Source organism: Sebastes umbrosus, chromosome 20, assembly GCF_015220745.1.
Source record: "Sebastes umbrosus isolate fSebUmb1 chromosome 20, fSebUmb1.pri, whole genome shotgun sequence".
Taxonomy (NCBI): domain Eukaryota; kingdom Metazoa; phylum Chordata; class Actinopteri; order Perciformes; family Sebastidae; genus Sebastes; species Sebastes umbrosus.
Window position 1 is genome coordinate 27178737 of NC_051288.1, and position 27921 is coordinate 27206657.

Here is a 27921-nt window from a genome sequence, read left to right on the forward strand (position 1 = left end):
AGGTGGAATCATTTTACCTGTTGCTGTCTGTCTCAGGTGAGACGCAGACGGACGAGCTCGCCGTGTTGGACGCCATCCTGAAGTCGGTTCCTCTGACCAGAGGCCTGGACCGGACCGTGGCTCGGTAAGCTCTCCTCGTCCTTGTCTTCGTCCTCCGTCCTCAACAACCTGAAGCTTCATTCAACACCTGATAAGACAGAACTTTATTCACCCCGAGGGACGTTGTTGTGCAACAGCTCCACTACACAATAAAACTTTATTTCAAAATCAAATATAAACAATAAAGATTATCAATAAGAGGCAGAAACCAGATTTAACACCATGCCAGAAGAGTTAATGGTGAGGAAGGATCATAGAAAATAAACAGACGTGAACAACCAGGACAATATTTAGATGTTAACGTTTCCCCGTGTGGCTGATAACTTCAGAAACGTCTCACACAGTCTGTGTCCCTCAGCGCTGCTCTTCTGTCCACTGATTGTTAAATGTTAAATGTTGTGTTTGCTGAGACATCATGAACCAGGTGTGACATCATGAACCAGGTGTGATTGTGTTGGTCCTGCAGTCTCCTGCTGGACGAGTATCTGAGTCAGACTGAAGTCTCTGCTGAGGACGTGTCGTCCCTCGACCGCCGTCTCCTTCCTCTGGTCCGCCTGTTTGAGTCCAGGTGAGAGCGCCACCACACTTTACCTGATGCTCTGTATCTATTTTACTGTTTTACACTTTAAATCTTTAACGAGGTGAAGGGATATATTCTAATTATGTATTAGTTTGGTCCGTTACTATCAGTCCCAGCTCAAAGTCAGCTGATGAAGTTATGAACTATAAAACCCATCAGTCCATGCTGAAGCCGTGTGTTTGTCCTCCGTCAGATACTGTGCAGCTCTGGACAGCGTCCTCGCGGGTCACGTGACCGACGTCAGCAGCAGCGAGCAGAAACATCTCTTCCACCGGTTCCTCTCTTTGTCCATGAGCAGTGGAAAATACCAGGTACACCACACTACTGTACGCGGACGTCACGGGAAGCCATGCTGGAATAAATCCAGATGTTTTCACAGCAATATAAATTAGATAATAGAGAATTATGACCTGTTTAACTTCCCAACAAAAAACAGTATGACAACGGTAATAAAGGAGTGTTATTTAACCTCCTTTCTGACAAGTTAGTATGACATGGTTGGCCGTCGCCATCTTGGTTTTTGGCGTTGTCGTCTTGATTTTTGGCGTTGTCATCTTGGTTTTTTGGCGTTGTCATCTTGGTTTTTTGGCGTTGTCATCTTGGTTTTTGGCGTTGTCATCTTGGTTTTTTGGCGTTGTCATCTTGGTTTTTGGCGTTGTCATCTTGGTTTTTGGCGTTGTCATCTTGGTTGGTACCAATGGATTCTAGTTTCATATGATACCAGTATTTTCACATTAGCTTTAAAACTGAGCCGCTACAACCTAAAAATCACAAGTTGTGTTAATGCGTTAAAGAAATTAGTGTCCTTATAACGATATTATTATTATTATCTCGTTAACTTTGACAGCCCTACGTCTTGTGTATAAATGAATCCTTTCTGTATATAGATACTGGGCGACTCGGAGACGTCGCTGTTCCTCAGTCTGAAACACCCGCAGCCTTCAGTCAGAGTCTCGGCTGTGGAGCACCTGATGGGCGTCATCACCTCCGGACAGGTAAGGCAGACGGTTCGGGTAAAGTTAGAGTCACTGGAGGAACATTTCCTCGTCTTCAAAACGTACTTATGGTGAACCTCAAGGCTCAAACCTGGGCCCCATTCTCTTATTAATACACGTAATGTTAATTTCTATGCAGATGATTAACAGGTATATCTTCCTGTCAAACCCGGTGATTCTAATTATCTGATTGTCTGTAGTTCAACAATTTCAGGCTAGATTATCCCCAAAATTAAGCAAGACAAAGAATAATAATAATTAGAGTGTAAAAAAAAACATTAATATTCAGTTTATTCATGTTAATTTCACTGTTTTGCATCAACGCTTCAGAGAAGAGAATAATCTTAACTCAAGGACCACTTACCAGCTTTTTCTTGCAGCTTTTAACCACATCTCATGGTCACGTTTCTCCTCTGCAGCAGAGTTTGGACGAAGCCTTCCTGAAAGACACCATCATGGACCGCTTGAAGGACGACGTGCCGGAGGTCGTGGCCGCCACTCTCAAAGTCCTGGAGGTCAGTGAGATGGTGAACAGGTGTGATGGGTCGAGGCAGGCGTTCCCCCGGACGACGAGCTGCAGCTGAAACACCTCGACCACGATCCTCTGAAGAGTGGATGTGTTTCAGTGTGGTGCTCTGTGAGCTCTGTAGATGCCATCGCAGGTTTTAAAGCTAACTAGTTGTCTTGTTTGTGTTCAGGTGCTGGTTGACGTTTTGGACCCCGAGGACACCGTGTCGTGTTTACTGTCGCTGCTGCACAGAGTGGATCTGTCGGTGGCTGAGCACTGGTCAGTGAACTACACACACTAATCTTCTTATCTTGGATATTATATATAATATATAATTTGTTTCAACAACTGCTGTGTTTCTTACTGTCTTGTAAATGATGCCTTCATGTGTCCTCAGTAACTCTGAGCTCTGTGTCCTCTCCCCCAGGCTGCCGGTGCTGACGGAGGCGGTGCGTTTACTGTCCGACCCCCGGCTGGGAAAGGGCGATGGCGAGCTGCTCCAGAGGGCGGGCTGGAAGCTGCTGCCCTTCCTGGTGCTCACCTCCTCCGCAGAGCTCCGCCTCGCCTCCTGCGTCGCGCGATGCTCCGTCATCAGCCAACACCCGCTCACCCTGAACTGGGCTCAAGGTAACGGGATAATTTCTCGCCTCAAAAATGTTCAGAAGTGATTTTAGTGATAAAACAACTATGAAAAATGTCTGAAAAATAATCTGAAGAATCTGAAAATGTCTCGAAAATGTCCCAAAAAATATCCGACAAAAAAGTCCCCAAAATATCTGAAAAAAGTCTGAAAAATGTCCCAAAAAGTACCCAAATTATCTGAAAAAAAAATGTCCGAGAAAATGTCAGAAAGTTTTTTTTTTTTTAAAAAAGTCTGACGAAACCGAAAAATGTCCGGAAAAATATCCGACAAAAAATTATGTAAAATGTCAGAATAAAAAAATATATATATATAGAAAAATGTCAGAATTATTTTTTGAAAAAAGTCAGAAAAATATCTGACAAAAAAGTCAGAACAAATGTCCTAAAAATGGCCCAAAAATGTTTTCCACAGAGCTGGACAAGGTGCTGAAGAGGAGCTCTGAACCCGACTTCCTGGGTTTGGCCAACGAGCGTCTCGTCTCCACGCTGATCCAGAACCTGACGAACATGGACCAGTTCTCCAGACGGGACGCTGTGAGTCTTTAAACACCGTCTCAGCTCCAGTAGAGTTGTTTTCTGAAGCCCGTCGGTTCCTACTGAAGACACAGATATATAGTTTATAAATGTTTAAAAGAGTAACAGATGAGGACGGTGTGTTTGTCTTCTTTCTGTCCTCAGCTGGAGAAGCTGTCTCTGTCGGTGGAGCAGCAGCAGCGAGGTTCTGGTCTCAGAGCCAGGACCTCCTTCCTGGTTCTGACCCAGACTCTGCTGCTTGGTCTGGGCGAGCTGAGCGAGACCCAGCACCTGCTCACCGCCCAGAGGGTCTACACGCTGCTGGAGACGCCGCTGCTGGAGGTCATCGGAGACGCCGCCGCCAACGCCAACGCCGCTGAGGTCAGACGAGATGATTCATCCATGATTTAGACAAAACGTTTCATAATGAAACAGAAGAAGTAAGTGTTGTGTTCTGTTGTTTTTCTCTGTTTGAACAGGAAGCAGAACGCCCCGCTGCCGCCGCCGCCCCCTCCTCCTTCTCTGAAGCCCTGACGCTCTACCTGAGCAGGTGTGGGCAGCAGCCAGACTTCAGCTTCGTCCTCATCTCTCTGCTCAGAGACTTCATCTCCTCCCTTAGGTGTCCCGACGCCTCCTTCAAAGGTCAGTAACCCTCCTGGATGTGTGACAGCCACGAGCTCACCTGGCGAGACGCTCAGCATGTTCACGTCTCTGCCAGGTGAGTTCACCTGTCGTGTGTTAATGTTTCTACCAGGTGAGCTCACCTGGCGAGATGCTCAGTATATTCACGTCTCTGCCAGGTGAGCTCACCTGTTGTCTGTTCAAATCTCTACCAGGTGAGTTCACCTGTCGTGTGTTAATGTCTTTACCAGGTGAGCTCACCTGTCGTGTGTTAATGTCTCTGCCAGGTGAGCTCACCTGTCGTGTGTTAATGTCTCTACCAGGTGAGGTGTGGTGGAACCCGGAGAAGCTGGACACGAACACCTGCTGTTACCTGGGGCTCACCTGCCGCCTCTTCAGTGTCATCATCAGCGGCGCCGGTGAGGGGCCGACAGCCGGCAGCTTCAGAGACTTAATGAAGCTGCTCATCCAGGTATGAGGTCACTTCCTGTTCACACCTGTGATTCATCGGAGAGTTAGAGAAGATCTGTACCAAGCTGGTTAGCTTAGCTTAGCATCAACAGTGGAAACAGTTAGCTTAGCTTAGCTCACTAAATGTTGAAGTGTCCCTTTAAGACAACGCCGTCCTCTCCGTCTCTTCCAGGTTCACCTGGCCGAGCCACCGGTGCTCTTCCGCTTCCTGTGCGTGCTGTGGGGATACAGCAGTAACCACGGAGACCAGCTGGACGTGAAGGTGGACGCCGTCCTGCAGACCCGGGCCCTGTACGTGGGCGCAGCTCTGCTGAGCGCTCAGCCGGCCGCCACGCTGGAGCAGCTGGTCGCCGCCGACTCACCTGGTGAGAGACTCGTTAGAGGGAGTCAGCAACATGCTAACACGCTAAGCTAAGATGGTGACGAGCGTCTGTCTGTCCGTCTGTCTGTCTCTCTCAGTGGTCCCGTCCTTGTTCTGCTGTCTCACCTCTCCGGTCCGGGAGGTCCGGAGGGCGGCCCTCGCCGCTCTGCAGAGCCTATCAGGAGCCGACGATTCTCCGTTCCGGCCAATCACAGAGAAGCTTCTGAAGACCTCAGAGGAGATCATCGCCGACCCGTCATACCTGAGCCAGGTGAGTCCGAGGCATAAATGAATTATTATTATATGATGTCATGATGAGTTTTAGTTTCCATCAACAGTTATTTAATTTAATTGTATTCTTCTTTAAAGGTTTGACTGTTTAATATATGTGATGTATTAATGTGACTGCAGGCTCTGGGTGCGCTCCATGAGGACTGTGTTGCTGGTAAAGTGAAGCCGCAGCAGAAGAAGCTGCAGACGTCGCTGCAGCAGCTGCTGCAGAGCGTTCAGACGGCGTGCTGTCCGTCGTACAGCGCCGGAAGCCTGCTGCGAGCGCTGAGCCACGTCAGCGGACAGGTGAGAGCGGGAACACGCCTGCACGCTCACACCGTCATCGTGAACGGCGTGTGGTCTCATCGTCTTCTCCTCCTCCTCTCAGTCCGTCCTGTCACACCTGCTTCCTGTCCTGGAGCGTCTCCTGGAGCAGAGCGGCCCCGACACCCCCGCCCTGCTGCGGGCCGAGGCCCAGCTGACGCACCTGGTCCTGGGGAAGTACGACGAGGCGTCGGCCCCCCTGCTGGCCGAGGACCACAACTGTCTGGATCTGTTCATCAGAGCTCTGAGGACCTCGACGCAGCCGCACCCCGACATCCCCAGCTGTCAGATCACCGCTCTGGAACAGGTCAGGACAACCTCAAACCAGGGTTCAACACGGGATTATACCAGGGTTCTCTCTTCTTCATCTCTCTTCTTCATGTCTCTTCTTCGTGTCTCTTCTTCATGTCTCTTCTTCGTGTCTCTGCAGATCACCAAGCCGTTCTTCTCGGCCCTGGGAGACGAGGCGGTGCAGCAGAAGCTGCTGTCGGTGATGTTCGACGTGCTGGTGGAAAGCAGGAGTCCTCTGGTGGCCAACACCATCAGCAGCGTCTTTAAAGCGGTGAGCAGACGGTTGAATACTGACGACCGTCGTCCGTTTCCGGCTTCCTTCCTGGTCGCGTGTCATGTGACGTCAGTCCTCTAACGTCCTGTTTCTTTGTGACAGATCGCAGTAGACGGTCAGCTGGTGGCCAATGAGCTCGCTCCGCCAGAGAGAGCCACAGCGAGCGTGACGGTTCAGCAGACCCGCCGGAGCAGGATGAGTCAGAGGTGACGCTTCGTTTACTCTATATACTTTATACATCAGGGCTGAAAACAGGGTCAAACAAGAGATTTATCAGGGATTATATCAGGGTTAAACCAGGGATTATATCAGGGTTAAACCAGGGATTATATCAGGGTTTAACCAGGGATTATATCAGGGTTTAACCAGGGTTAAAACAGGGATTATATCAGGGTTAAACCAGGGATTATATCAGGGTTCAACACGGGATTATATCAGGGTTAAAACAGGGATTATATCAGGGTTAAACCAGGGATTATATCAGGGTTTAACCAGGGTTAAAACAGGGATTATATCAGGGTTAAACCAGGGATTATATCAGGGTTAAACCCAGGGATTATATCAGGGTTAAATCAGGGATTATATCAGGGTTAAATCAGGGATTATATCAAGTTTAAAACAGGGATTATATCAGGGATTATATCAGGGTTAAATCAGGGATTATATCAGGGTTAAATATGGGATTAAATCAGGGTTAAAACAGGGATTATATCAGGGTTTAACCAGGGTTAAAACAGGGATTATATCAGGGTTAAACCAGGGATTATATCAGGGTTAAACCCAGGGATTATATCAGGGTTAAATCAGGGATTAAATCAGGGTTAAATCAGGGATTATATCAGGGATAAAACAGGGATTAAATCAGGGATTATATCAGGGTTAAATCAGGGATTAAATCAGGGTTAAACAGGGTTAAAACAGGGATTATATCAGGGTTAAACCAGGGATTATATCAGGGTTCAACACGGGATTATATCAGGGTTAAACCAGGCATTATATCAGGATTAAACCAGGGATTATATCAGGGTTTAACCAGGGTTAAAACAGGGATTACATCAGGGTTAAACCAGGAATTATATCAGGGTTCAACACGGGATTATATCAGGGTTCAACACGGGATTATATCAGGGTTAAATCAGGGATTATATCAGGGTTAAAACCAGGGATTATATCAGGGTTAAATCAGGGATTATATCAGGGTTAAAACCAGGGATTATATCAGGGTTAAATCAGGGATTATATCAGGGTTAAATCAGGGATTAAATCAGGGATAAAACAGGGATTAAATCAGGGTTAAATCAGGGATTATATCAGGGATAAAACAGGGATTATATCAGGGATTAAATCAGGGTTAAATCAGGGTTAAACAGGGTTAAAACAGGGTTGGTTCAGGTGGTCATGATGAAGCTGTTGTTCCCTGATCAGGAAGCCTCAGGACGGCGTTGATGGCGTTCCAGAGGGCGGCGCCATGTCGTGGCAGAGGGTCACTCTGATCCTGGAGCTGCTGCAGCACAAGAAGAAACTGAAGAGAGCCCAGACGCTGGTACCGGTTCTGTTCTCGCTGCTCGCCAGGTAACACCTGTTCAACACTACGTCACCGCCCTTACCTCCGATCACTGAAGATACATTAAGATTAATCACTTTAATAATAATCTAAACTAATCGGAGGGCACTAAATTACAAATGACTAAATTAAATATATTGTGCACATTTTAATAATTAAAATAAGATAAGATATATATCATTGATCCCCAGAGAGGAAATTCAGTTACAGCAGCAAGACAGAAATAACAACAGGTACCGGAGAAAGTCAAATTAACAATACAAGTTATTTAAATTACTTAAAAACGTTAGTTTTCCTATAGGACTCTGGATTTAAAACGTTAGTTTTCCTATAGGACTCTGGATTTAAAACGTTAGGACTCTGGATTTAAAACGTTAGTTTTCCTATAGGACTCTGGATTTAAAACGTTAGTTTTCCTATAGGACTCTGGATTTAAAACGTTAGTTTTCCTATAGGACTCTGGATTTGAAACGTTAGTTTTCCTATAGGACTCTGGATTTAAAACGTTAGTTTTCCTATAGGATTCTGGATTTAAAACGTTAGTTTTCCTATAGGACTCTGGTTTTAGAAACGTTAGTTTTCCTATTGGACTCTGGTCTTAAAACATTAGTTTTCCTATAGGACTGGATTTAAACGTTAGTTTTCCTATAGGACTCTGGATTTAAAACATTAGTTTTCCTATAGGACTCTGGATTTAAAACGTTAGTTTTCCTATAGGACTCTGGATTTGAAACGTTAGTTTTCCTATAGGACTCTGGATTTAAAACATTAGTTTTGCTATAGGACTCTGGATTTAAAACATTAGTTTTCCTATAGGACTTGAAGGAACTGGCCTTCTACCTCCGAGAGGTCAAGGCCCAGTTACGTGCTGGTTAATCTTGTGTGACAAAGAGATTTTCCAAACAGACGGGTTAAAGCATAATAATACAATTTATTCCGAACAATTAATGTTGCATAAGTAAAAATAAAAGAGTTTACAGATATCTGGATCCAATCAACATGTCCCTGACAACATACAGTGCATGGGTCAGTTCGCGAAGTCTGAACCCCGAGCTATCCCTGATCCAGCCTATTCATGGTTTACACAATATTAATATTCATGAGCTTATGGCACGTGATGTTTCTGCTGCATGTCTTCTTCTTCTGTTATCTCCTTCTGACTCCTTCCTCCCTTTGGCCTTGAAAAAGAAGAACAGCACCTCCCTCTCCTCTCTTTCCCCACAATTCACTCTATTCATAACAAATCCAACAATCAGGTTATTGTAGATCATAGTAAGCACTTTTGTACATAATAAATCCAACAGACCCTCTTTTGAACTTAACTAAGTTCACCTACAGATAATGTTACATACAGATATATTTATTATAAGCATAGATAATGTTACGTACAGATGTATTAATTATAAGCATCATCACACAACCTCTTCAGGATCAACATCTTCACTATCCCCCACCATTTCCAGGAGACCCTGTCTCTCCGCTTGGAACATGGCCATCTGATAAGAAGGAGGTGCATCCGGATGCTTTCGTTGCACAGCAGAAATGATCACACGCTCAGTGAGGTGGCGAATACAAGGAATACAGCAACAACCGCATAATACTAAGCATGTACACACAGCTAGGATTGAGGAGAATAGAGATACCACCATGGACTTCCATTTCCCAAAGGTACGGTCTAACCAGTCGTGAATGGGGCTGTTGATACCTGAGTCATCGTGCATGGATTCAGACAGCGTCCGGAGCCCCTCTAGCGCCTTAGTTACAGTCCCGTCCGGCGCTGTATTGTTAGGGATGAAAATACAACATGAGTCTTGGAACATTGAGCATACACCGCCTTTCTCTGCCAGCAGCATATCTAATGCCATTCTATTTTGGATCACCATCAGTGACGTAGGAGCCATTTGTTCAGCTAGTCCGGCAATTGCATCACGAGTTAGATTAGTCAAACGGAGAACATTATAGTGGATGTAGTTAATGCGGTCAACATTTTTGTTAGGAGTGATAGGGATCAGAGCACTTATTATAGGTATGTTTTCAAAGCCTGCAGCTATTTGGTCAGCTAGTTTATATTCATTAGGGGAGCTACCTCACTACATCATTCTTTATAATCTTGGTTTGGCCTTCCCCCCCTTGTAGCCCACTCCTTCCACCCTGCTTCTGAGTGAAAGCATTGTCTATTGTTAAAGAGTTACTTGTGATTAGCCAGTTTTAGCAGAGTGCAGAGGCGAGGATGATAAGTAATGTATCTAAACTAGTACAGTCTGTGCTTTCCCAGGTTATTCAGATTTATCTGAGTACACAAACTCTACACAAGGGTCATGGTATTTTCTCTCACATTCCCTAAAACATTTAAAATACATGACAAATCACATGAAGAAAGTTTGTACAGAAGAACGAGGACAAGAGAGGTAAACACAAATGCTACAGCAAACGCTACTAGCAGTTAGTCGTACTGCATGATGCTTCTAGTTTGTTTTCCTGCGCGCAACTGAAAAACTTTTATCTGGGTGGTCCTATTTTATACTGGTTTGGGAAAGGAAGTGAAATTTCTCTCTGGTGGATTCTCCCCACCCCTGGTTCCTCTTTTTATCTATTTTAGCATTTATTCTAAGCAACAAGTTTTAATACAATGTGATATATAATGTTTTTCAAAAACCACCTAGATGAGTCCACCTAAACAACCATGTTAGCCTGATTTAACTGTAAATACAGGCAAGACCTTGTAACCTTCTTTCCCTTATGTGTATCTCATCACAGTCACAGTTTATACAGTATATGAAAAATAAAAAATTATACGTGACCCTCTTTTCACGTAGCCTGGGCTCCTTGTGGGGCTGCCTCCTCTGCTTCAGGTCCTGTCCTGCTGCTGGAGCACTGTGTTAGGTGCCACCAGTTGAGTCCTTTTCCTGCGAGCTGCACAGCTGTTGCAGTTCTGGCCAGAACCTTGTGTGGGCCTGTCCAACGTGGCTCCGACCACTTCCTCTTTAACACCTTCAACCAAAGGTGTTCCGGGGGTCCGGGGTCAGGTCCTGGAACGTCCTCTGTGACAGGGGTGACAGGTTTGTCACCTGTATAGGAGAGAGCTGACACAAGAGCATTAACCTTCAAATAGTATGGTCTGTAACCGAGGTCAGGAAGGGGAGAGGGGTTTTGGGACGGCCCTGGGAAAGGTCGGCCACACGTAAGCTCAAATGGTGTGAGTCCCGTTGACCGATTGACCGAGGCTCTGATGCCTATCAGTGCAATGGGCAGGGCTTCAGTCCAAGGAAGCTTAGTTGTGCGAACGATTTTTAGCAGCTTTAGCTTGATGGTCTGATTAGCACGTTCAACCTTTCCTTGCGATTCAGGGTGGTACACAGTGCCAAATTTGTGTTTTAGTCCCAGAGCCTTTTCAACAGATTGCAGGTCTTTATTTTTGAAATGTGAACCATTATCTGACCTGATCAATTTAGGAAACCCATGTTTCGGAATGTACTCATTCACCAGACATTTAATGACTGATTTTGCGTCCTCTTTTCCCGTAGGGTAGGCCTCAACCCAACGTGAAAATGCGTCCACAATTACTAGGAGGAATCTTTTCCCCCCAGCCCTTACTCCCATATCTGTGAAATCAATAAAGATTTCCTGTCCCGGGGCAGTGGGAGAAGGATGTTTTCCTGCCCTAGGAGTGATGGTAGGTCTGATGTTACATGTACTACATACGTCACACTTAGTCAAGAAGTCAGTTATAGTAGCATGTTTCCGGGGAATCCACCAGTGGCGGAGATCTCGTAACATCTGTTTGTGGCTTTTATGGTCAAGTCCATGAGTCTGAGTCAATATTGAGGACATCCAACAGGGGGGCATAACTATTTGATCTCTGTTATACCATATACCATCAAACTGTTCTATAGCTCCCTTATCTTCCCAGATGGTTCGTTCTGCTGCTGTGGCAGATTCCTGAGCTTGTATGATGGAGAAATCAGTTATCTCAGAACCGAGATCTGCTGTGGTCATGACCATCATAGTAGGTAAATACCCTGCCGCCTTTTTAGCGGCTGCATCAGCTGCTTCGTTTCCTATACTTTCTAAGTCAGTGCCCTGACTGTGTCCTTTCACTTTGATCACAGCTACCCTCTGTGGTAACTGGATTGCTTCCAACAACTCTTTCATCAACTCCTCATGAGCCATAGGTTTATTCTGACTAGTCTTAAAACCCGCTTGCACCCAGCCAGACATATCTCTGTGAATTGCATTGCACACATACGCAGAGTCTGTGAAAATATTCACTGCCTTCCCTTCCGCTAACCGCAGAGCACAAACTACAGCCGTAAGTTCTGTTGCCTGAGCAGATTGTTTCCCATCAAGAGGTAACACATTATATGTCAGCCTTTGGCCTTCATATGTAAATGAGAACATGTCCTGTAAATGATCTGCTAAGGGCAGGCAAAAGAAGGCGTTAGCCAAATCTATACATGTGAAAGATGTATGGGCTGGGGTGAGCATCGAGAGAGCAGAGTGGGGGTTCGGTACTGGTGTAACAGGAGTCAAAACCAGGTCATTGATGGCTCTTAAATCATGAGCCATTCTGTATGAGCCGGAGGGTTTGATTACTGGCAAAATGGGAGTGTTCCACTGAGAGTAAGATTTTCTTAATACTCCCGCCTTTATCAGTCCTTCAATCGTAGGAGAGATACCCTGGGCTGCTTCCACTTTATGCTTATACTGAGGTCTCCAGATAGGGCAGTAAGTCTTCATCTCGAAAGTTACCGGTTCCATGCTGCACCTGCCAACATCAAAGGGGCCCGTAGACCACGGTGAGGAAGGGAGAGCTGCCAACATGGAAGTGGCTCCTTCACCATCTAACATCTCCCTACCGTGGTGGCGTGTTAGTAACTCATGTTTGCAAATACCTGACACTGCATTGTAGAAGGAGAGTCTATATATGTTAGAGGATGGTGAGATTGAAACCCCCAAAAGGGAAGTGGGAACCCAGTCTGTCAGAGCGACTGCTGCTTTAACCATGGGGCCTAAGTCTTTAGCCTGATGTTTTGGAGCTATGGCTAGGGACACATGGGGAACAGCTTCTTCTGACATGCGATACCATTGTTCTTGTGCTGGGGTTAGTTTTTACTACGGCTGCTACTCCTGCTGGTGCTATATAAACATCTCTTACTCCTATCCCCCAGGTTGTATCTAACAGGTTCTGTTGGAACTCATCTTGATACGTAAGATCATTATTTCTGTCATAATTCAGAGTGCAGTGGGGAGGATCGGGAACAGGGAGGTAAGGGTGTAGAGCCCTAATCCATGGTTGCCACATGTTGTAAAAGTCAATCAGAGGGTTTCTGTCGGCTAGCAGGGCCCAATATATGTCCGCACAGGGTGGTGGGGCATCAGGTGAGGTATCAGGACTCAACATGCACATGCGATCAGCACTGGAGGGCGAGGAGCACACCATTTTTTCTCCTCCGGGGAAACTCACTATCACAGCTTCTGGTGAACAATGTACAGAAGCCCCCAGTGCTGCCAAAACATCTCTTCCCAGGAGATCACGTGGACAATCAGGTGCATACAAAAAGGGGTGCTCCATCACCTGTCTCCCAAGCCGGACAGGAAGGGGAACAGTAAAAGGCAGTCTTTGTTCAGTGCCGGAAAATCCCAAAACGGAAACATAGTGAGAGGAAAGGGAACACATAGGTTCAGCTAAGGTGGAGTAACGTGCTCCCGTATCCACCATGAACCATCTTCGCTTTCCGTTCACTGTCAACTGGAGACAGGGCTCTGCCAGCCCCTGTCCCTCCATCTCCGTCGGGCACCCCTATGGGAACATTCCTGGTGTATATGGACCAGGTGGAGGTCCCTGCGCAGAGTACCCGCTGTATGCCTGCATTGGAGCTAGCTGTTGGTTTGGTGGAGTCTGTATTGGTGGCTGATATGACTGCTGTGAAGGCCATCTCATCTGCTGTTGTTGTTTCTGAGGACAGTCACGTGCCCAGTGATCTGGGTTTCCGCAGATGTTACAACTGCCTCCTCTTGGTTGGGCATACCCCCTCCCCCTGCCTCCTCCTCCTCTCCCTCTGCTTCTATTCCGTCCTTCATGATAAGGGGGCCGCTGATATGAGGGCTGCTGAAAAGGCACATGATACTGGGGTGGATATGTAGCCTGTGGCTGGCCCTGCAGTGGATCAGGATTCTGTGGCGGGGCTGGAGCTGGTGCTACATTTGAGCCATCTGGGTATCTTTTTCTTTCCCTCCCTTTTTTTATCTGTCGCACGAGTCCGTGCATCTGCCAACTGTAATTTAGTCAACTGAGCTACCATCTCTTTTAATGACTCATTTTCCTCTTCCTCCTCCTTGGTTTCTGCATCCTGATGATTTTGCCCCTGCCATATCTGGATTCTCTTGCATCTTTCTCTTAACTCCTTCCGGAGCATGTTTTAACAGAGCTATTCTGAACAGAGACTGCTGTGATTCTTTATCTGGGTTCACCCCCGTAGCCCCCGCCCACTCTGTCTTTGCTCTTTCTATGAACGTGCGTCCACTCTCCCCGTTCTTAATCTTAAACACCAAGCTGTGGAGCTTGCCCGCTGGTATGGGATACTTTTGTCTAATAGCATTACCGAAGGAGGTAGCGTAGGGGTTAAAGTTCCAAAGTACCACCTAACACTTGAAACAATGGTGCCATAACTTCGTTTGTATGATCACTGTCCTGTGGGGTTGGTACCGGACTAGGGGTAGGAGGAGGATAAGGAGGGGGGTTGTGATGTGGGCCAGGTGGGTACTGCTGATGGAGGGACATGTAATGTGGCGGCTGGCTAGTATGTGGGTTTGGTGGTGGGGGTGCGCTAGGACTGGGTGAGGGTTTCACTAGTGGTTTTGCTTCAGCGGTTTTTGCGTGGGTGGCTTTCGTCTGGCTGCCTAAGGCTGATAGTGCAGCCATCTGTATCACATTATATTTTACCAATTTACTTGCCAACTCGTCTTCTTTCTTCCTCAATTTCCTCCTTACAAACATATGTCCCTTTTCTTTGTCTTGTCCTGCTTGCAGCAGCTTTCTATGAACCACCTGTATTAATGCTCTCATCACTGGCATCTCACCGTGGCTGGAAAATGCCCTTCCTTCACTGTCATGTTATACCACTCATCTAGGTCTTCAGTCTCTTTATTTCTAGTCTTGGGATCAAATGTACAGATTACATTGGTCCTGACTTTAGCCCATTGCTGTCCAAATGATAAACGGGGAGGCCCACAGCCACCCTGTTCCTCACAGTCTTTGTCAAATTCTCCGTCCATTCTGTCCAGTACTATTTCACACAGGTTTATTCAGTTTATGACAGTAACTAGATTCAGAGTAAATGGGTCGCTATGCCCCTCGCTGTGATCCTACCAACATAAGCTTCTACTGGACACTTTGATGTTCCAGCGATGTTGGCCCAGTATCAACAGTAAGTTTTAATTTTCCTCTGAATACTAGTTATTAATGTACACTCATACAGTTTTTATTACTAAACGGGCAGCTTTCCTCCTCTTAGTCTTTACCAAAAGGGCAGCTTGCTCCCCTAAATTAATTCAGCTTTCCTCCTTTTAGTTCTACTAAAAGGGCAGCTTTAATTCAGCTTTCCTCCTTTTAGTTCTACTAAAAGGGCAGCTTTAATTCAGCTTTCCTCCTTTTAGCTTTACTAAAAGGGCAGCTTTAATTCAGCTTTCCTCCTTTTAGTTCTACTAAAAGGGCAGCTTTAATTCAGCTTTCCTCCTTTTAGTTCTACTAAAAGGGCAGCTTTAATTCAGCTTTCCTCCTTTTAGCTTTACTAAAAGGGCAGCTTTAATTCAGCTTTCCTCCTTTTAGTTCTACTAAAAGGGCAGCTTTAATTCAGCTTTCCTCCTTTTAGCTTTACTAAAAGGGCAGCTTTAATTCAGCTTTCCTCCTTTTGGATTTACCAAAAGGGCAGCTTTAATTCAGCTTTCCTCCTCTTGGATTTACCAAAAGGGCAGCTTTAATTCAGCTTTCCTCCTCTTGGATTTACCAAAAGGGCAGCTTTAATTCAGCTTTCCTCCTTTTAGCTTTACTAAAAGGGCAGCTTTAATTCAGCTTTCCTCCTTTTGGATTTACCAAAAGGGCAGCTTTAATTCAGCTTTCCTCCTCTTGGATTTACCAAAAGGGCAGCTTTAATTGAGAAAGTCTTTACTTCTGCAACATTTATCACTACAAAGGAGATTCAGCACAACAAGAGAGATAATTTAGAGTAAGCCAATATGCAGAGTTCGATAAAACAGGTTCTGCTCACCTTTAAGATTTCAGGGATCCCTTTCTCTCTCTCGCCGGTCTGTCCGTCCTTTGGACACGCTTCTCAATGCCGAAGATCACGTCGGGGTCACCAATTGAAGGAACTGGCCTTCTACCTCCGAGAGGTCAAGGCCCAGTTACGTGCTGGTTGATCTTGTGTGACAAAGAGATTTTCCAAACAGACGGGTTAAAGCATAATAATACAATTTATTCCGAACAATTAATGTTGCATAAGTAAAAATAAAAGAGTTTACAGATATCTGGATCCAATCAACATGTCCCTGACAACATACAGTGCATGGGTCAGTTCGCGAAGTCTGAACCCCGAGCTATCCCTGATCCAGCCTATTCATGGTTTACACAATATTAATATTCATGAGCTTATGGCACGTGATGTTTCTGCTGCATGTCTTCTTCTTCTGTTATCTCCTTCTGACTCCTTCCTCCCTTTGGCCTTGAAAAAGAAGAACAGCACCTCCCTCTCCTCTCTTTCCCCACAATTCACTCTATTCATAACAAATCCAACAATCAGGTTATTGTAGATCATAGTAAGCACTTTTGTACATAATAAATCCAACAGACTCTGGATTTAAACGTTAGTTTTCCTATAGGACTCTGGATTTAAAACATTAGTTTTCCTATAGGACTCTGGATTTGAAACGTTAGTTTTCCTATAGGACTCTGGATTTAAAACGTTAGTTTTGCTATAGGACTCTGGATTTAAAACATTAGTTTTGCTATAGGACTCTGGATTTAAAACATTAGTTTTCCTATAGGACTCTGGATTTAAACGTTAGTTTTCCTACAGGACTCTGGTCTTACAGACGTCCTGGCTGTGAGGCTAACAGCTGTGTGTGTGTTTGTGTCCGCAGGAGTCTGGAGTCGTGTCCAGGTGATCAGACCAACATGGAGTACACCAAACAACTGCTGCTCAGCTGTCTGCTCAACGTCTGCCACAGACTGTCTCCTGAAGGAGGCGCCGTGGAGTCCGGTAGGTCAGCCGAGGGACGACACGTCCACCACAGAAGAAGACATCAACGTTACTCACTGTGTCCACTAACTGAGACTCTGTCCCATCATGTCCTCTGCAGACGTCCTGGATGAGGAGAAGTTCAGCGTGGAGCTGGTGGTTCAGTGCATCAGAGCGTCCGACGCGCCGCAGACTCACCACCACGCTCTGCTGCTGCTGGGCGCCGCCGCCGCCATCTTCCCCGTGAGTCTCTTCCTTTATAAAGAACAAATGTAGAGTCACCATCATGGTGATAATCTGACCATCATGGTGATAATCTGACCATAATGGTGATAATCTGACCTTCGTGGTGATAATCTGACCTTCGTGGTGATAATCTGACCATCGTGTTGATAATCTGACCATCGTGTTGATAATCTGACCTTTGTGTTGATAATCTGACCATCGTGGTGATAATCTGACCATCATGGTGATAATCTGACCATCGTGGTGATAATCTGACCTTCGTGTTGATAATCTGACCATCGTGGTGATAATCTGACCATCATGGTGATAATCTGACCTTTGTGTTGATAATCTGACCATCATGGTGATAATCTGACCATCATGTTGATAATCTGACCATCATGGTGATAATCTGACCATCGTGGTGATAATCTGACCATCGTGGTGATAATCTGACCATAATGTTGATAATCTGACCATAATGGTGATAATCTGACCTTCGTGTTGATAATCTGACCTTCGTCTGACCCTCCAGGAGAAAGTCCTTCACAACATCATGCCCATCTTCACCTTCATGGGCGCCAACATCCTGCGTCTGGACGACGCGTACAGCTTCAGAGTCATCGACAGGACGGTTCAGATGGTGATACCGGCGCTGATCCAGGTGACGCTCTGACTCTCTGGCAGTTAAAGGATTTTACTAAAAGAAATGATGGATTAATACTCTTCCTCTTCCTCCTCCTCTTCCTCCTCCTCTTCCTCCTCAGGCCCACCAGCTCCCTGACGGCAGCTCTTCGTCTCACGTGGTCGCGGTGGTGACGAGGATCATGCACGTGTTCGCAGACGCTCTCCCTCACGTGCCCGATCACCGGCGGCTGCCCATCCTCCGTCAGCTGATGACCACGCTGGGCCCCGCCCGCTTCCTCTGGGTCCTAATGCTCCTCCTGTTCAAGCTGCATGCCACGCAGAACGCCAGCTCCACCAGCGAGAAGGCGAGTGTGTGAGCGATGCATTGTGGGAGACAGGAAGTGGATGGAGTGATCCCGCAGCAGTAAAGCGGTGTCTTACTGTGTGTGTGTGTGTGTGTGTTTTTAGGACGCAGCTCTGGAGAAAGACGTGGACTTCTGGATCGCTCTCTGCTGTCAGTTTGAGGTCAGCGAGCAGCTCACCTCGCTCATCAACATCCTCCACTTCCTGCTGCAGCTGCCTGACGACAAAGACGACGGTGAGACGCTCAGTAAACTAAGACTACTCATGTTTCTGACAAACTACCGTGACGTGGTTCGTCTAGATTTAAAAACATTAGTTTTCCTATTGGACTCTGGACTTAAAAACATTAACTTGTTATTGCTCTGGATGTTCCGTCCTCTGCAGCTCCAGTGAAGCGCTCCGTCGGCCGGCCAGGAGCCAAGAAGAAGAAGGAGGAGGAAGAGGAGGAGAAGGTGGAGGAGCTGATCTTCAGTCTGGAGGCTCACAGCAGCAAAGAGCTGAGACACTTCAAGTTCCTCTCCGTCTCCTTCATGGCTCAGCTGCTCGGCTCGGCCAGCTTCATCGGGAAGGTGGGCGAGGTCTCGGGGAGCGTTCACAAACAGAGAGACGTTCTGTGACGTTGAGTATTTAAACATGTGATGTGTGTGTCAGGTTGCAGACGGAGGGGAAGCTGTGGACGAGTCTCTGCAGCAGCTGCAGCAGAGGTGAGTTCCTCCTCAGGGAAACATGAAACAGATGTTTGACAGGAAGCAGCAGGTGAACATGTGGAGTGTGTTTCAGGCTGCTGGAGGAGATCCTGCGGTACATCCACAGCGTCGCTCGCTGTGTGGAGGACAACGCCGACAAACCCACCGCCAAGTTCTGGAGGGTTCTGCTCAACAAAGCCTACGATGTTCTGGATAAGGTAACCGTAGCAACGTATAGTATTATCTTTAATGTCTACCTGCAGTAATGCTGCAAAACAGCTTATGCACTCTTTGCTGTCGTTGCCCAGGTGAACTCCTTGTTGCCCACGGATACGTTCATCACGGTGATGAGGGGGCTGATGGGAAATCAGCTGGCGTCAGTCAGGAGGAAAGCCATGGAGCTGCTGAACAACAAACTGCAGCAGCGGACGCAGTGGGAGGAGCAACAGGTTAGATGGAATATAACATTAACCCCTTAATGGTCTTCAGAGGGAGACAGCAGGTCAGCAGTAGAGGACACATAGACGGGCTGAGTCTTCCTTTTGGACGCTGGACTTAAATGACGAGGCCAGCTGCTGATTATATTATTGAATTTCTTCTTCATTGGTTCGTAGAGTCACTCTCCTCTCTCTCTCTCTTTGTATCTCAGGTCACTGTGCTGTTACAGCTGACCGGCGACCTCCTGAGCATTGTGGGTAAAAGTCATTGTAAGGCGTTGGAGGCGGAGCAGGAGGCGGAGCAGGCCATCAACCGGCAGACGGCGCTCTACAGCCTCAAGCTGCTCTGTCGCAGCTTCGGCTCCGACCACCAGGAGACCTTCGTCCCCGTCCTGCTGCAGGCGGTGGACATCGTCACGGCAACGGAGGAAGAGAAGAACGTGACGGGCAGCGCTCTGCTCTGCGTCGCCGAGGTGGTCGGCACGTTGAAGGCCCTCGCCATCCCGCAGTTACCAAGGTAACGGGTCTACTGTGTTCAAAACTATGGTTTGCACTGGTTGTTAAACATGTTTCTATCTCTGACATCATTAATTAATATTAACAGATGTTATTAATTATTATATTTATATATTATTTATTATTATTATTATTATATATTATTAATTATTATTATTATTATATATTATTAATTATTATTGATATTATTACTTTATATTATTATATAGTATTTATTATTTTTATTATATATTATTATAAACCTGAGAGTCGGTGTGTGTCGTGTGGTGCAGGTTGATGCCGGCGGTGCTTCACACGCTGACGTACAGGGAGGAGCTGCTGACCAATGAGATCTACCTGCTGAGCGCCGTCACCGCCCTCCAACGCGTCACAGAGACGCTGCCTCACTTCATCAGCCCGTACCTGCAGGACATCACCTCACAGGTACGACGCACCTGACTGATGAACACCATGATGATGTGGTGATAACGCGGTGGTAACGCGGTGATAAGGCGGTGGTAACACGGTGATAATGCGGTGATAAGGCGGTGATAACGCGGTGATAAGGCGGTGGTAACACGGTGATAATGCGGTGATAATGTGGTGATAACGCGGTGATAAGGCGGTGGTAACACGGTGATAATGCGGTGATAATGTGGTGATAACGCGGTGATAAGGCGGTGATAACGCGGTGATAAGGCGGTGGTAACACGGTGATAATGCGGTGATAAGGCGGTGGTAACACGGTGATAATGCGGTGATAATGCGGTGATAAGGCGGTGGTAACACGGTGATAATGCGGTGATAATGTGGTGATAATGCGGTGATAAGGCGGTGGTAACACGGTGATAATGCGGTGATAATGTGGTGATAATGCGGTGATAAGGCGGTGGTAACACGGTGATAATGCGGTGATAATGCGGTGATAACGCGGTGGTAGGATAACACTCAACACTTCCTATTCCCTGCAGGTGTGCCGGCTGACTCGCCTCGTAGAGTCTTCCTCCTCCTCCTCGTCTTCCTCCTCCGCCGCCTCCCAGCTGTCCACGCGGCTCGCCTCCCTCAGGAGCACCCTCGCCACCAAGCTGCCCCCCAGGGTCCTACTGCCCACCGTCACCAGGTGCTACAGCAGCATGGTGGCGGACAGGAAGGTGATGATGACTGCCGTGTTTATGCACTAAAGTTCTCTCTGATATCTGGAGTCAAACTGTTCAAAGGTCTCCTGTTGAGTCAGCAGAACAAAACTACATCTCCCAGGATGCATTTCACTAACAAACATCCAATCACAGAGCTAACGACGAGGTGAAGCTAAAGATGAAACTTACTGTTAGATCAACAACGAAGCGAGCCTCTGACTGGCTCTGACAGCAGCAGAGGCTCATGGGTAATGTAGTGTTTTTAGTTCTGATTTCTCAGAAACAAAATGTAAATAAATGATAAATGTGATATTGATGAGTGATCAGCTGATCAGCTGACGTTCTGGTGTTTCCTGCAGCGTCAGCTGGCGCCGCTGATGAGCGTCCTGAAGGAACACATCAGTCACATGGAGAAAGAGCAGCTCAATGTCCACCAATCAGAGCTCACCTCCTTCTTCCTCGCCGCGCTGGACTTCAGATCTGAACACTGTCAGGTGAGTTCTTCTTCTTCTCCTTCCTCTTCTTCTTCTCTGCTTTTATTGGTGCACATGTTGAGGTCTGACTTCCTGACTTCCTGTCTCCAGGGCGACCTGCAGAAGACGGCGGAGATCGAAGGCTGCGTGATCGACTGTCTGCTCGCCATGGTGATGAAGCTGTCAGAGGTCACGTTCAGGCCGCTCTTCTTCAAGGTAACATTAGAGACGTGATGATGAGTCGCCAGGTGAAGGTCGTAGGTGTGACCAGCTGTTGTGGTTGTCGTCCTGCAGCTGCTGGACTGGAGTAAATCGGGCAGTAAAGAGCGTCTGCTGACTTTCTACCGACTGGCGGACTTCATCGCTGAGAGGCTCAAAGGACTCTTCGTCCTGTTCGCAGGAAATCTGGTGAAACCGTTCGCTGACCTGCTGCGACAGACGAACACCGCCCACACAGGTGAGACCACTTATTTTATTTTATCATATTTCTATTTGTTTTTATGTCATTGTACTCTGTTTTTTGTTTATTTTATGTTATTTTACCTTATTTTATTATATTATATTTTGATTTATCACATTTTATTTTACTTTATTTTGTTATACTTTATTGGATTTTACATGACTTAATTTAATTAATAATAGTAGTAATTTAATTAAATTAACTTTGTTTTCTTTTATTTTGTTGCACCTTGTTTTGTATTTTTTATTGGACTTTATTTTAATCAATTAATATATATTATATTTGAGTTTTCTTTTTTATTGTACTTTGTTTTAGTTTTTAATTCTATTCTTTTTTTATTCTATTTTATTCTAGGTATTTTATTTTGTTATTTCATTGGACTTTATTTTAGTTTTCTTTATTTTGATTGATTTACTTTATTCAATTTTAATTAAATTAACTTTTTTTATTTTGTTGTACCCTGTTTTATTTATTTATGTATTTATTTTGTGTTTTATGTTATTACTTTGCTTCATTTTATTTAATTTTAATTTATTATTTATTTTACTCTACTTTATATATTACATTACTTCATTTTATTCAACTAAATTTTATTGGACTTTATTTAATTTATTTACTTTATTCAATTTTAATTAGATGAACTTTCTTTTCTTTCATTTTGTTGTACCCTGTTTTATTTATTAATGTATTTATTTTGTGTTTTATGTTATTATATTAATATTATATTATACTTTGCTTTATTTTATTATATCTGATTTTTTTCTATTTAACTTAATTTCCTTTATTTTATTATACTTTGCTCAGGTGAGTTATTGATGATATCAGTAGATTATTGATTACCTGTATCGCTCCTCTCTGATCAGGTGACTTCCTGTTTGACTCGTGTGCTGAGGAGAAGACGTCTCTGCTGCTTCACTTCGTCCTCGACTGTCTCCACAAGATCTTCCTGTTCGACACGCAGAGATTCGTCAGCAGAGAGCGAGCCGACGCCCTCATGAGCCCGCTGCTCGACCAGGTGACTCCTTTCACACCTGTCTCTCACACCTGTCTCTCACACCTGTCTCTCTCACCTGTCCTGCCCACCTGTCTCTCTCACCTGTCCTGCCCACCTGTCCTCATGTCCTCTCTCTGTGTGTCCCTGTCCCTGCAGCTGGAGAACCGTGTGGGAGGAGACCAGGTGTACCAGCAGAGAGTGACCCATCACCTGGTCCCGTGTGTGGCTCAGTTCTCTGTAGCGCTGGCTGACGACTCTCAGTGGAAAACCCTCAACTACCAGATCCTCCTGAAGACCAGACACCAGGACCCCAAGGTGAGACCACCTACACACCTCGACACACCTGGACACACCTGGACACACCTTGACACACCTGAAGACACCTCAACACACCTGAACACACCTGGACACACCTGAACACACCTCGACACACCTGAACACACCTCGACACACCTGAACACACCTGGACACACCTGAACACACCTGGACACACCTGAACACACCTCAACACACCTGAACACACCTGACCACCTGAACACCTGAACACCTGTATTTTTATACTGTGGTTTTAGTATTTTACTGCAGTAAAGGATCTGAATACTTCCACCTCTGATGCTGGAACAATAGAAATGTGTATAAATACCTCTCTCTCTCTCTCCTCCTCCTCCTTCTCCTCCTCCTCTCTCTCCTCCTCCTCTTCCTCCTCCTCCTCCTCTTCCTCCTCCTCTTCCTCCTCTCTCTCCTCCTCCTCCTCCTCTTCCTCCTCCTCCTCCTCCTCCTCTTCCTCCTCCTGCTCCTCAGGTGCGTTTCTCCTCCCTGGTGCTCCTGATGGAGGTGGCGTCTAAGCTGAAGGAGAACTACGTGGTTCTGCTGCCAGAGACCATCCCGTTCCTGGCTGAGCTCATGGAGGGTGAGCACACATTACTATATATAATAATAATAATAATAATATATAATATATAAAATAATAATAATATAATATATATAATAATAATAATAATAATATAATATATATAATAATAACAATATATAATATATAATAATATATAATATATAATAATAATAATAATAATAATAATAATATACTGTATAATAATAATAACAATATATAATATATAATAATAATAATAATATAATATATATATAATAATAATAATAATAATAATAATATAATATATATAATAATAACAATATATAATAATATATAATATATATAATAATAATAATATATAATATATAAAATAATAATAATAATATATAATATATATAATAATAACAATATATAATATATAATAATATATAATAATAATAATAATATATAATATATAAAATAATAATAATATATAATATATATAATAATATATAATAATAATAATATATAATATATAATATAAAATAATAATAATAATAATATATAATATTAATAATAATATATAATATATCATATAAAATAATAATAATAATATAATATATAATAATAATAATAATAATAATAATAATATATAATATATAATATATCAGATCATGTCAAGTGAAATGTGGGATTAAAGTACAACACAACAGGTAGTATAGTAGTACATTATATAGTAACAGGTAGTATAGTAGTACATTCTATAGTAACAGGTAGTATAGTAGTACATTCTATAGTATATTGTAGTAGTAATGTGTAATAAATGTGTGTTTCAGATGAGTGTGAGGAGGTGGAGCAGCAGGTCCAGAAGGTGGTTCAGGAGATGGAGAACATTCTGGGAGAACCGCTGCAGAGCTACTTCTAACAAACATCATATATATACTGTACACAGTGTATATATCTATATATAATATATAATATATATCTCTATATATATAGATATATATTGTATATATATCTATATATATAGATATAGATATATATATACAGTATATAGTAGCTACACACACCAGGTGTGAGGTTAAAGTTAATTAAACATCATGAAGTTTTTGTTTCTGATCTGATGACATATTTGTACTTTCTTTCTGTCAAATGTGCAAAAAAGATATAATAAATATTTCTTCTTTTGTCAAAGTTTTTTGTGTTTTTTTTTTGTTAAGAAAGTGAAAAAAAAAAAATAAAAAATGCTGACACTCGAGAAAATGAATCAATTATTTAGAGAATCGGTTATGAAATTCTCTGGTTTCAGTTTCTCTGATGTGATGAAACATTTTTAATATTGAAGATGAATCAAAGATGAGAACAGACCTCAGATTGTATCAGACATTTAACTGAAATATGAAATATAATATAAAACAAAAGGAATCAGAACGACAGCCTGCCTCCACCCGACTGTTCACCTGTGGATTTGTTTTATTTATTTTTTTATTTATCTCGTTTCAAGACTAACCAATATGAAAGTAGAACAGAGACACTGAGACTGTTTTATTAATTCATATTATTTTAGTAAACTGACCCCAAAGTTGTTTCTCTTTTAAACAGATATAATAATAATAATAATAATGATAATAATACTCCTCACCATCCATAACACTACAATGTCTTCACATATATCCCCCCCCCGTTAGACCTGCTGACTGTCAGCAGCCGGCATGTGAGCTCACGGTGACACCATTAGTCCTCCGTACTTTATATTATTATTACTATGACAGCCTACATTTACTGCACTACTGTACTCACTATGTTGACGTTTAATTACTTTACAGAATAAGATTTTACAAACTAAAACACAAGATAACATAATAAAACATGTAGTATTGTTATAATAATATATAATATAATAATAATAATATAATCACTTACCACTAATACTTCACGGTTACTTGTAGTATTTGTACACGCTGGTATTTCCTCCTGGTTTTACTGCAGCAGCTGTAACAAAGCTGTTAGTGTACGTTCATGCATCAATAATTCCTCTGTTAAAGGGAACATTCATTCATTCATTACTGAGGACATGTTTCACCCGGAGCACTTTGTCTTGAATTATCTGTATAAAGAACATTTAAATTTGTATAATCCGTTTCCTTCTCACATTAAACATTAAAGACATCAAATCATGTTTTTATCCTGAAACTGAACTTAAATCCTGTTGAACCTCAAACTGAGTTATTAAAACTATAACTATAACTATAACTATAACTATAACCACTCGTACTTCAGGAGGAAGTGTTAAATAGTTTGTCTGAGAGCTGGTTATGAACATCTGGTTATGAACATCTGGTTATGAACATCTGGTTTATCCGGTTTGACTGACGGGAAGTTATTTTATCAATAATGTCTCACGTTCTTATTTTCTGTATTTCACGTTGTCATAGATGGATGGATAAGTGTGTGTATGCTATATCAATATATATCTATATATATATATATATAGATATATATATGAAAACTTAAAACTCTAAATTGACAAAAACTATGATATTATTTAGACATGTTTTCAGATTTATTCTAATTGTTTAACAGACCCTGATTGTTTTTTTTATTATTTTCCTTTCCTGACATTTTATTGTTGTATAATTTATATTATTTTATAATATTTGTATACTGTGAAACATAGAGGATTTACAGAACTTTTTGTAGAGGAGAGGAGAGGAGGAAAGGAGGAGAGCAGGAGAGGAGAGGAGAGAGGAGAGGAGACGTTGTAGGAAGCGACTATTGGAACGCCCCCCTGGCTGCTGCTGTTTGGATGAACATCCGTGTCATGAGAGCAGCTGATGGATCAGAACCAATGAGCTGCAGCCTCCAGAGTCACGAGGTCTGAGAGGATCTGGATCAGTCCAGAGCACCAGACCCTTTATAACCCTCTCTCTCTCTGTCCGGAGCTCTCCGTCGCATCCTCTCCTCTTCTCTCCGGTACCGACCCGACCCACCATGTCTGGATCCTCAGTGACCGGCAGCAGCTCAGCAGAACGAACCGGATACATCACCCGGATCCAGAACTTCAGCGCCTGTCACCGACTACACAGGTAAGACCTGTACACCTGGGGTGCATGTGTGCTTTTAGCTCACTGTGTGATGATGCTCGGCCACAGCTGAAGCTGATTCTTACTAACCTCCTTTAATGCATCATAACTGTTGGTTTCTTCTCTCGAGCGTTCATCTGAGTGATGAGGACAATCAACGAGTTTACGGGAAATGCAACAACCCCAACGGCCACGGACACAACTACAACGGTACTGTATATACTACCACTATACTACCACTATACTACCACTATACTACTATATATACTACTATATATACTACTATATACACAACTACAACGGTACTGTATATACTACCACTATACTACCACTATACTACCACTATACTACCACTATACTACCACTATACTACTATATATACTACTATATACACAACTACAACGGTACTGTAGTACTACCACTATACTACCACTATACTACCACTATACTACCACTATACTACCACTATACTACCACTATACTACCACTATACTACTGTATATACTACTATATATACTACCACTATACTACTATATACACAACTACAACGGTACTGTATATACTACCACTGTACTACCACTATACTACCACTATACTACCACTATACTACCACTATACTACCACTATACTACTGTATATACTACTATATATACTACCACTATACTACTATATACACAACTACAACGGTACTGTATATACTACCACTATACTACCACTATACTACCACTATACTACTATATATACTACTATATATACTACTATATACACAACTACAACGGTACTGTAGTACTACCACTATACTACCACTATACTACCACTATACTACTGTATATACTACTATATATACTACCACTATACTACTATATACACAACTACAACGGTACTGTATATACTACCACTATACTACCACTATACTACCACTATACTACCACTATACTACTATATATACTACTATATACACAACTACAACGGTACTGTATATACTACCACTATACTACCACTATACTACCACTATACTACTATATATACTACTATATACACAACTACAACGGTACTGTAGTACTACCACTATACTACCACTATACTACTATATATACTACTATATACACAACTACAACGGTACTGTAGTACTACCACTATACTACCACTATACTACCACTATACTACTGTATATACTACTATATATACTACTATATACACAACTACAACGGTACTGTAGTACTACCACTATACTACCACTGTACTACTATATATACTACTATATATACTACTATATACTACTATATATACTACTATATACACAACTACAACGGTACTGTATATACTACCACTATACTACCACT

At 43.5% G+C, this 27921-nt stretch overlaps 2 protein-coding genes across 4 annotated transcripts in view; both read left to right on the forward strand.

Moving 5' to 3' along the window:
- heatr1 (HEAT repeat containing 1) overlaps nucleotides 1–24689 on the forward strand; it is a 28119-nt gene extending 3430 nt beyond the window's left edge. The window contains exons 9-45 of one of the 2 annotated variants that reach the window (XM_037754523.1): nucleotides 37–124; nucleotides 566–667; nucleotides 873–990; nucleotides 1567–1674; nucleotides 2094–2189; nucleotides 2373–2461; nucleotides 2610–2809; nucleotides 3237–3358; nucleotides 3503–3718; nucleotides 3817–3979; nucleotides 4282–4430; nucleotides 4602–4794; nucleotides 4889–5061; nucleotides 5202–5366; nucleotides 5449–5691; nucleotides 5815–5946; nucleotides 6052–6155; nucleotides 7375–7521; nucleotides 16652–16770; nucleotides 16871–16992; nucleotides 17510–17638; nucleotides 17742–17966; nucleotides 18070–18199; nucleotides 18349–18533; nucleotides 18616–18668; nucleotides 18745–18868; nucleotides 18959–19099; nucleotides 19300–19604; nucleotides 19876–20026; nucleotides 20554–20733; nucleotides 21078–21212; nucleotides 21303–21407; nucleotides 21486–21648; nucleotides 22515–22666; nucleotides 22802–22960; nucleotides 23447–23555; nucleotides 24332–24689. In XM_037754523.1, coding sequence (XP_037610451.1) covers nucleotides 37–124; nucleotides 566–667; nucleotides 873–990; nucleotides 1567–1674; nucleotides 2094–2189; nucleotides 2373–2461; nucleotides 2610–2809; nucleotides 3237–3358; nucleotides 3503–3718; nucleotides 3817–3979; nucleotides 4282–4430; nucleotides 4602–4794; nucleotides 4889–5061; nucleotides 5202–5366; nucleotides 5449–5691; nucleotides 5815–5946; nucleotides 6052–6155; nucleotides 7375–7521; nucleotides 16652–16770; nucleotides 16871–16992; nucleotides 17510–17638; nucleotides 17742–17966; nucleotides 18070–18199; nucleotides 18349–18533; nucleotides 18616–18668; nucleotides 18745–18868; nucleotides 18959–19099; nucleotides 19300–19604; nucleotides 19876–20026; nucleotides 20554–20733; nucleotides 21078–21212; nucleotides 21303–21407; nucleotides 21486–21648; nucleotides 22515–22666; nucleotides 22802–22960; nucleotides 23447–23555; nucleotides 24332–24420 — 5384 coding nt within the window. In that variant the 3' untranslated portion in view covers nucleotides 24421–24689. The remainder of the gene's footprint in view (nucleotides 1–36; nucleotides 125–565; nucleotides 668–872; nucleotides 991–1566; nucleotides 1675–2093; nucleotides 2190–2372; nucleotides 2462–2609; nucleotides 2810–3236; nucleotides 3359–3502; nucleotides 3719–3816; nucleotides 3980–4281; nucleotides 4431–4601; nucleotides 4795–4888; nucleotides 5062–5201; nucleotides 5367–5448; nucleotides 5692–5814; nucleotides 5947–6051; nucleotides 6156–7374; nucleotides 7522–16651; nucleotides 16771–16870; nucleotides 16993–17509; nucleotides 17639–17741; nucleotides 17967–18069; nucleotides 18200–18348; nucleotides 18534–18615; nucleotides 18669–18744; nucleotides 18869–18958; nucleotides 19100–19299; nucleotides 19605–19875; nucleotides 20027–20553; nucleotides 20734–21077; nucleotides 21213–21302; nucleotides 21408–21485; nucleotides 21649–22514; nucleotides 22667–22801; nucleotides 22961–23446; nucleotides 23556–24331) is intronic. The other variant, XM_037754525.1, reaches the window with a different exon arrangement.
- A 1645-nt stretch (nucleotides 24690–26334) lies between these two features.
- The window catches only part of pts (6-pyruvoyltetrahydropterin synthase), a 6752-nt gene continuing 5165 nt past the window's right edge, over nucleotides 26335–27921 (forward strand). Inside the window, exons 1-2 of one of the 2 annotated variants that reach the window (XM_037754566.1) lie at nucleotides 26335–26581; nucleotides 26709–26788. In XM_037754566.1, coding sequence (XP_037610494.1) covers nucleotides 26487–26581; nucleotides 26709–26788 — 175 coding nt within the window. In that variant the 5' untranslated portion in view covers nucleotides 26335–26486. The remainder of the gene's footprint in view (nucleotides 26582–26708; nucleotides 26789–27921) is intronic. The other variant, XM_037754565.1, reaches the window with a different exon arrangement.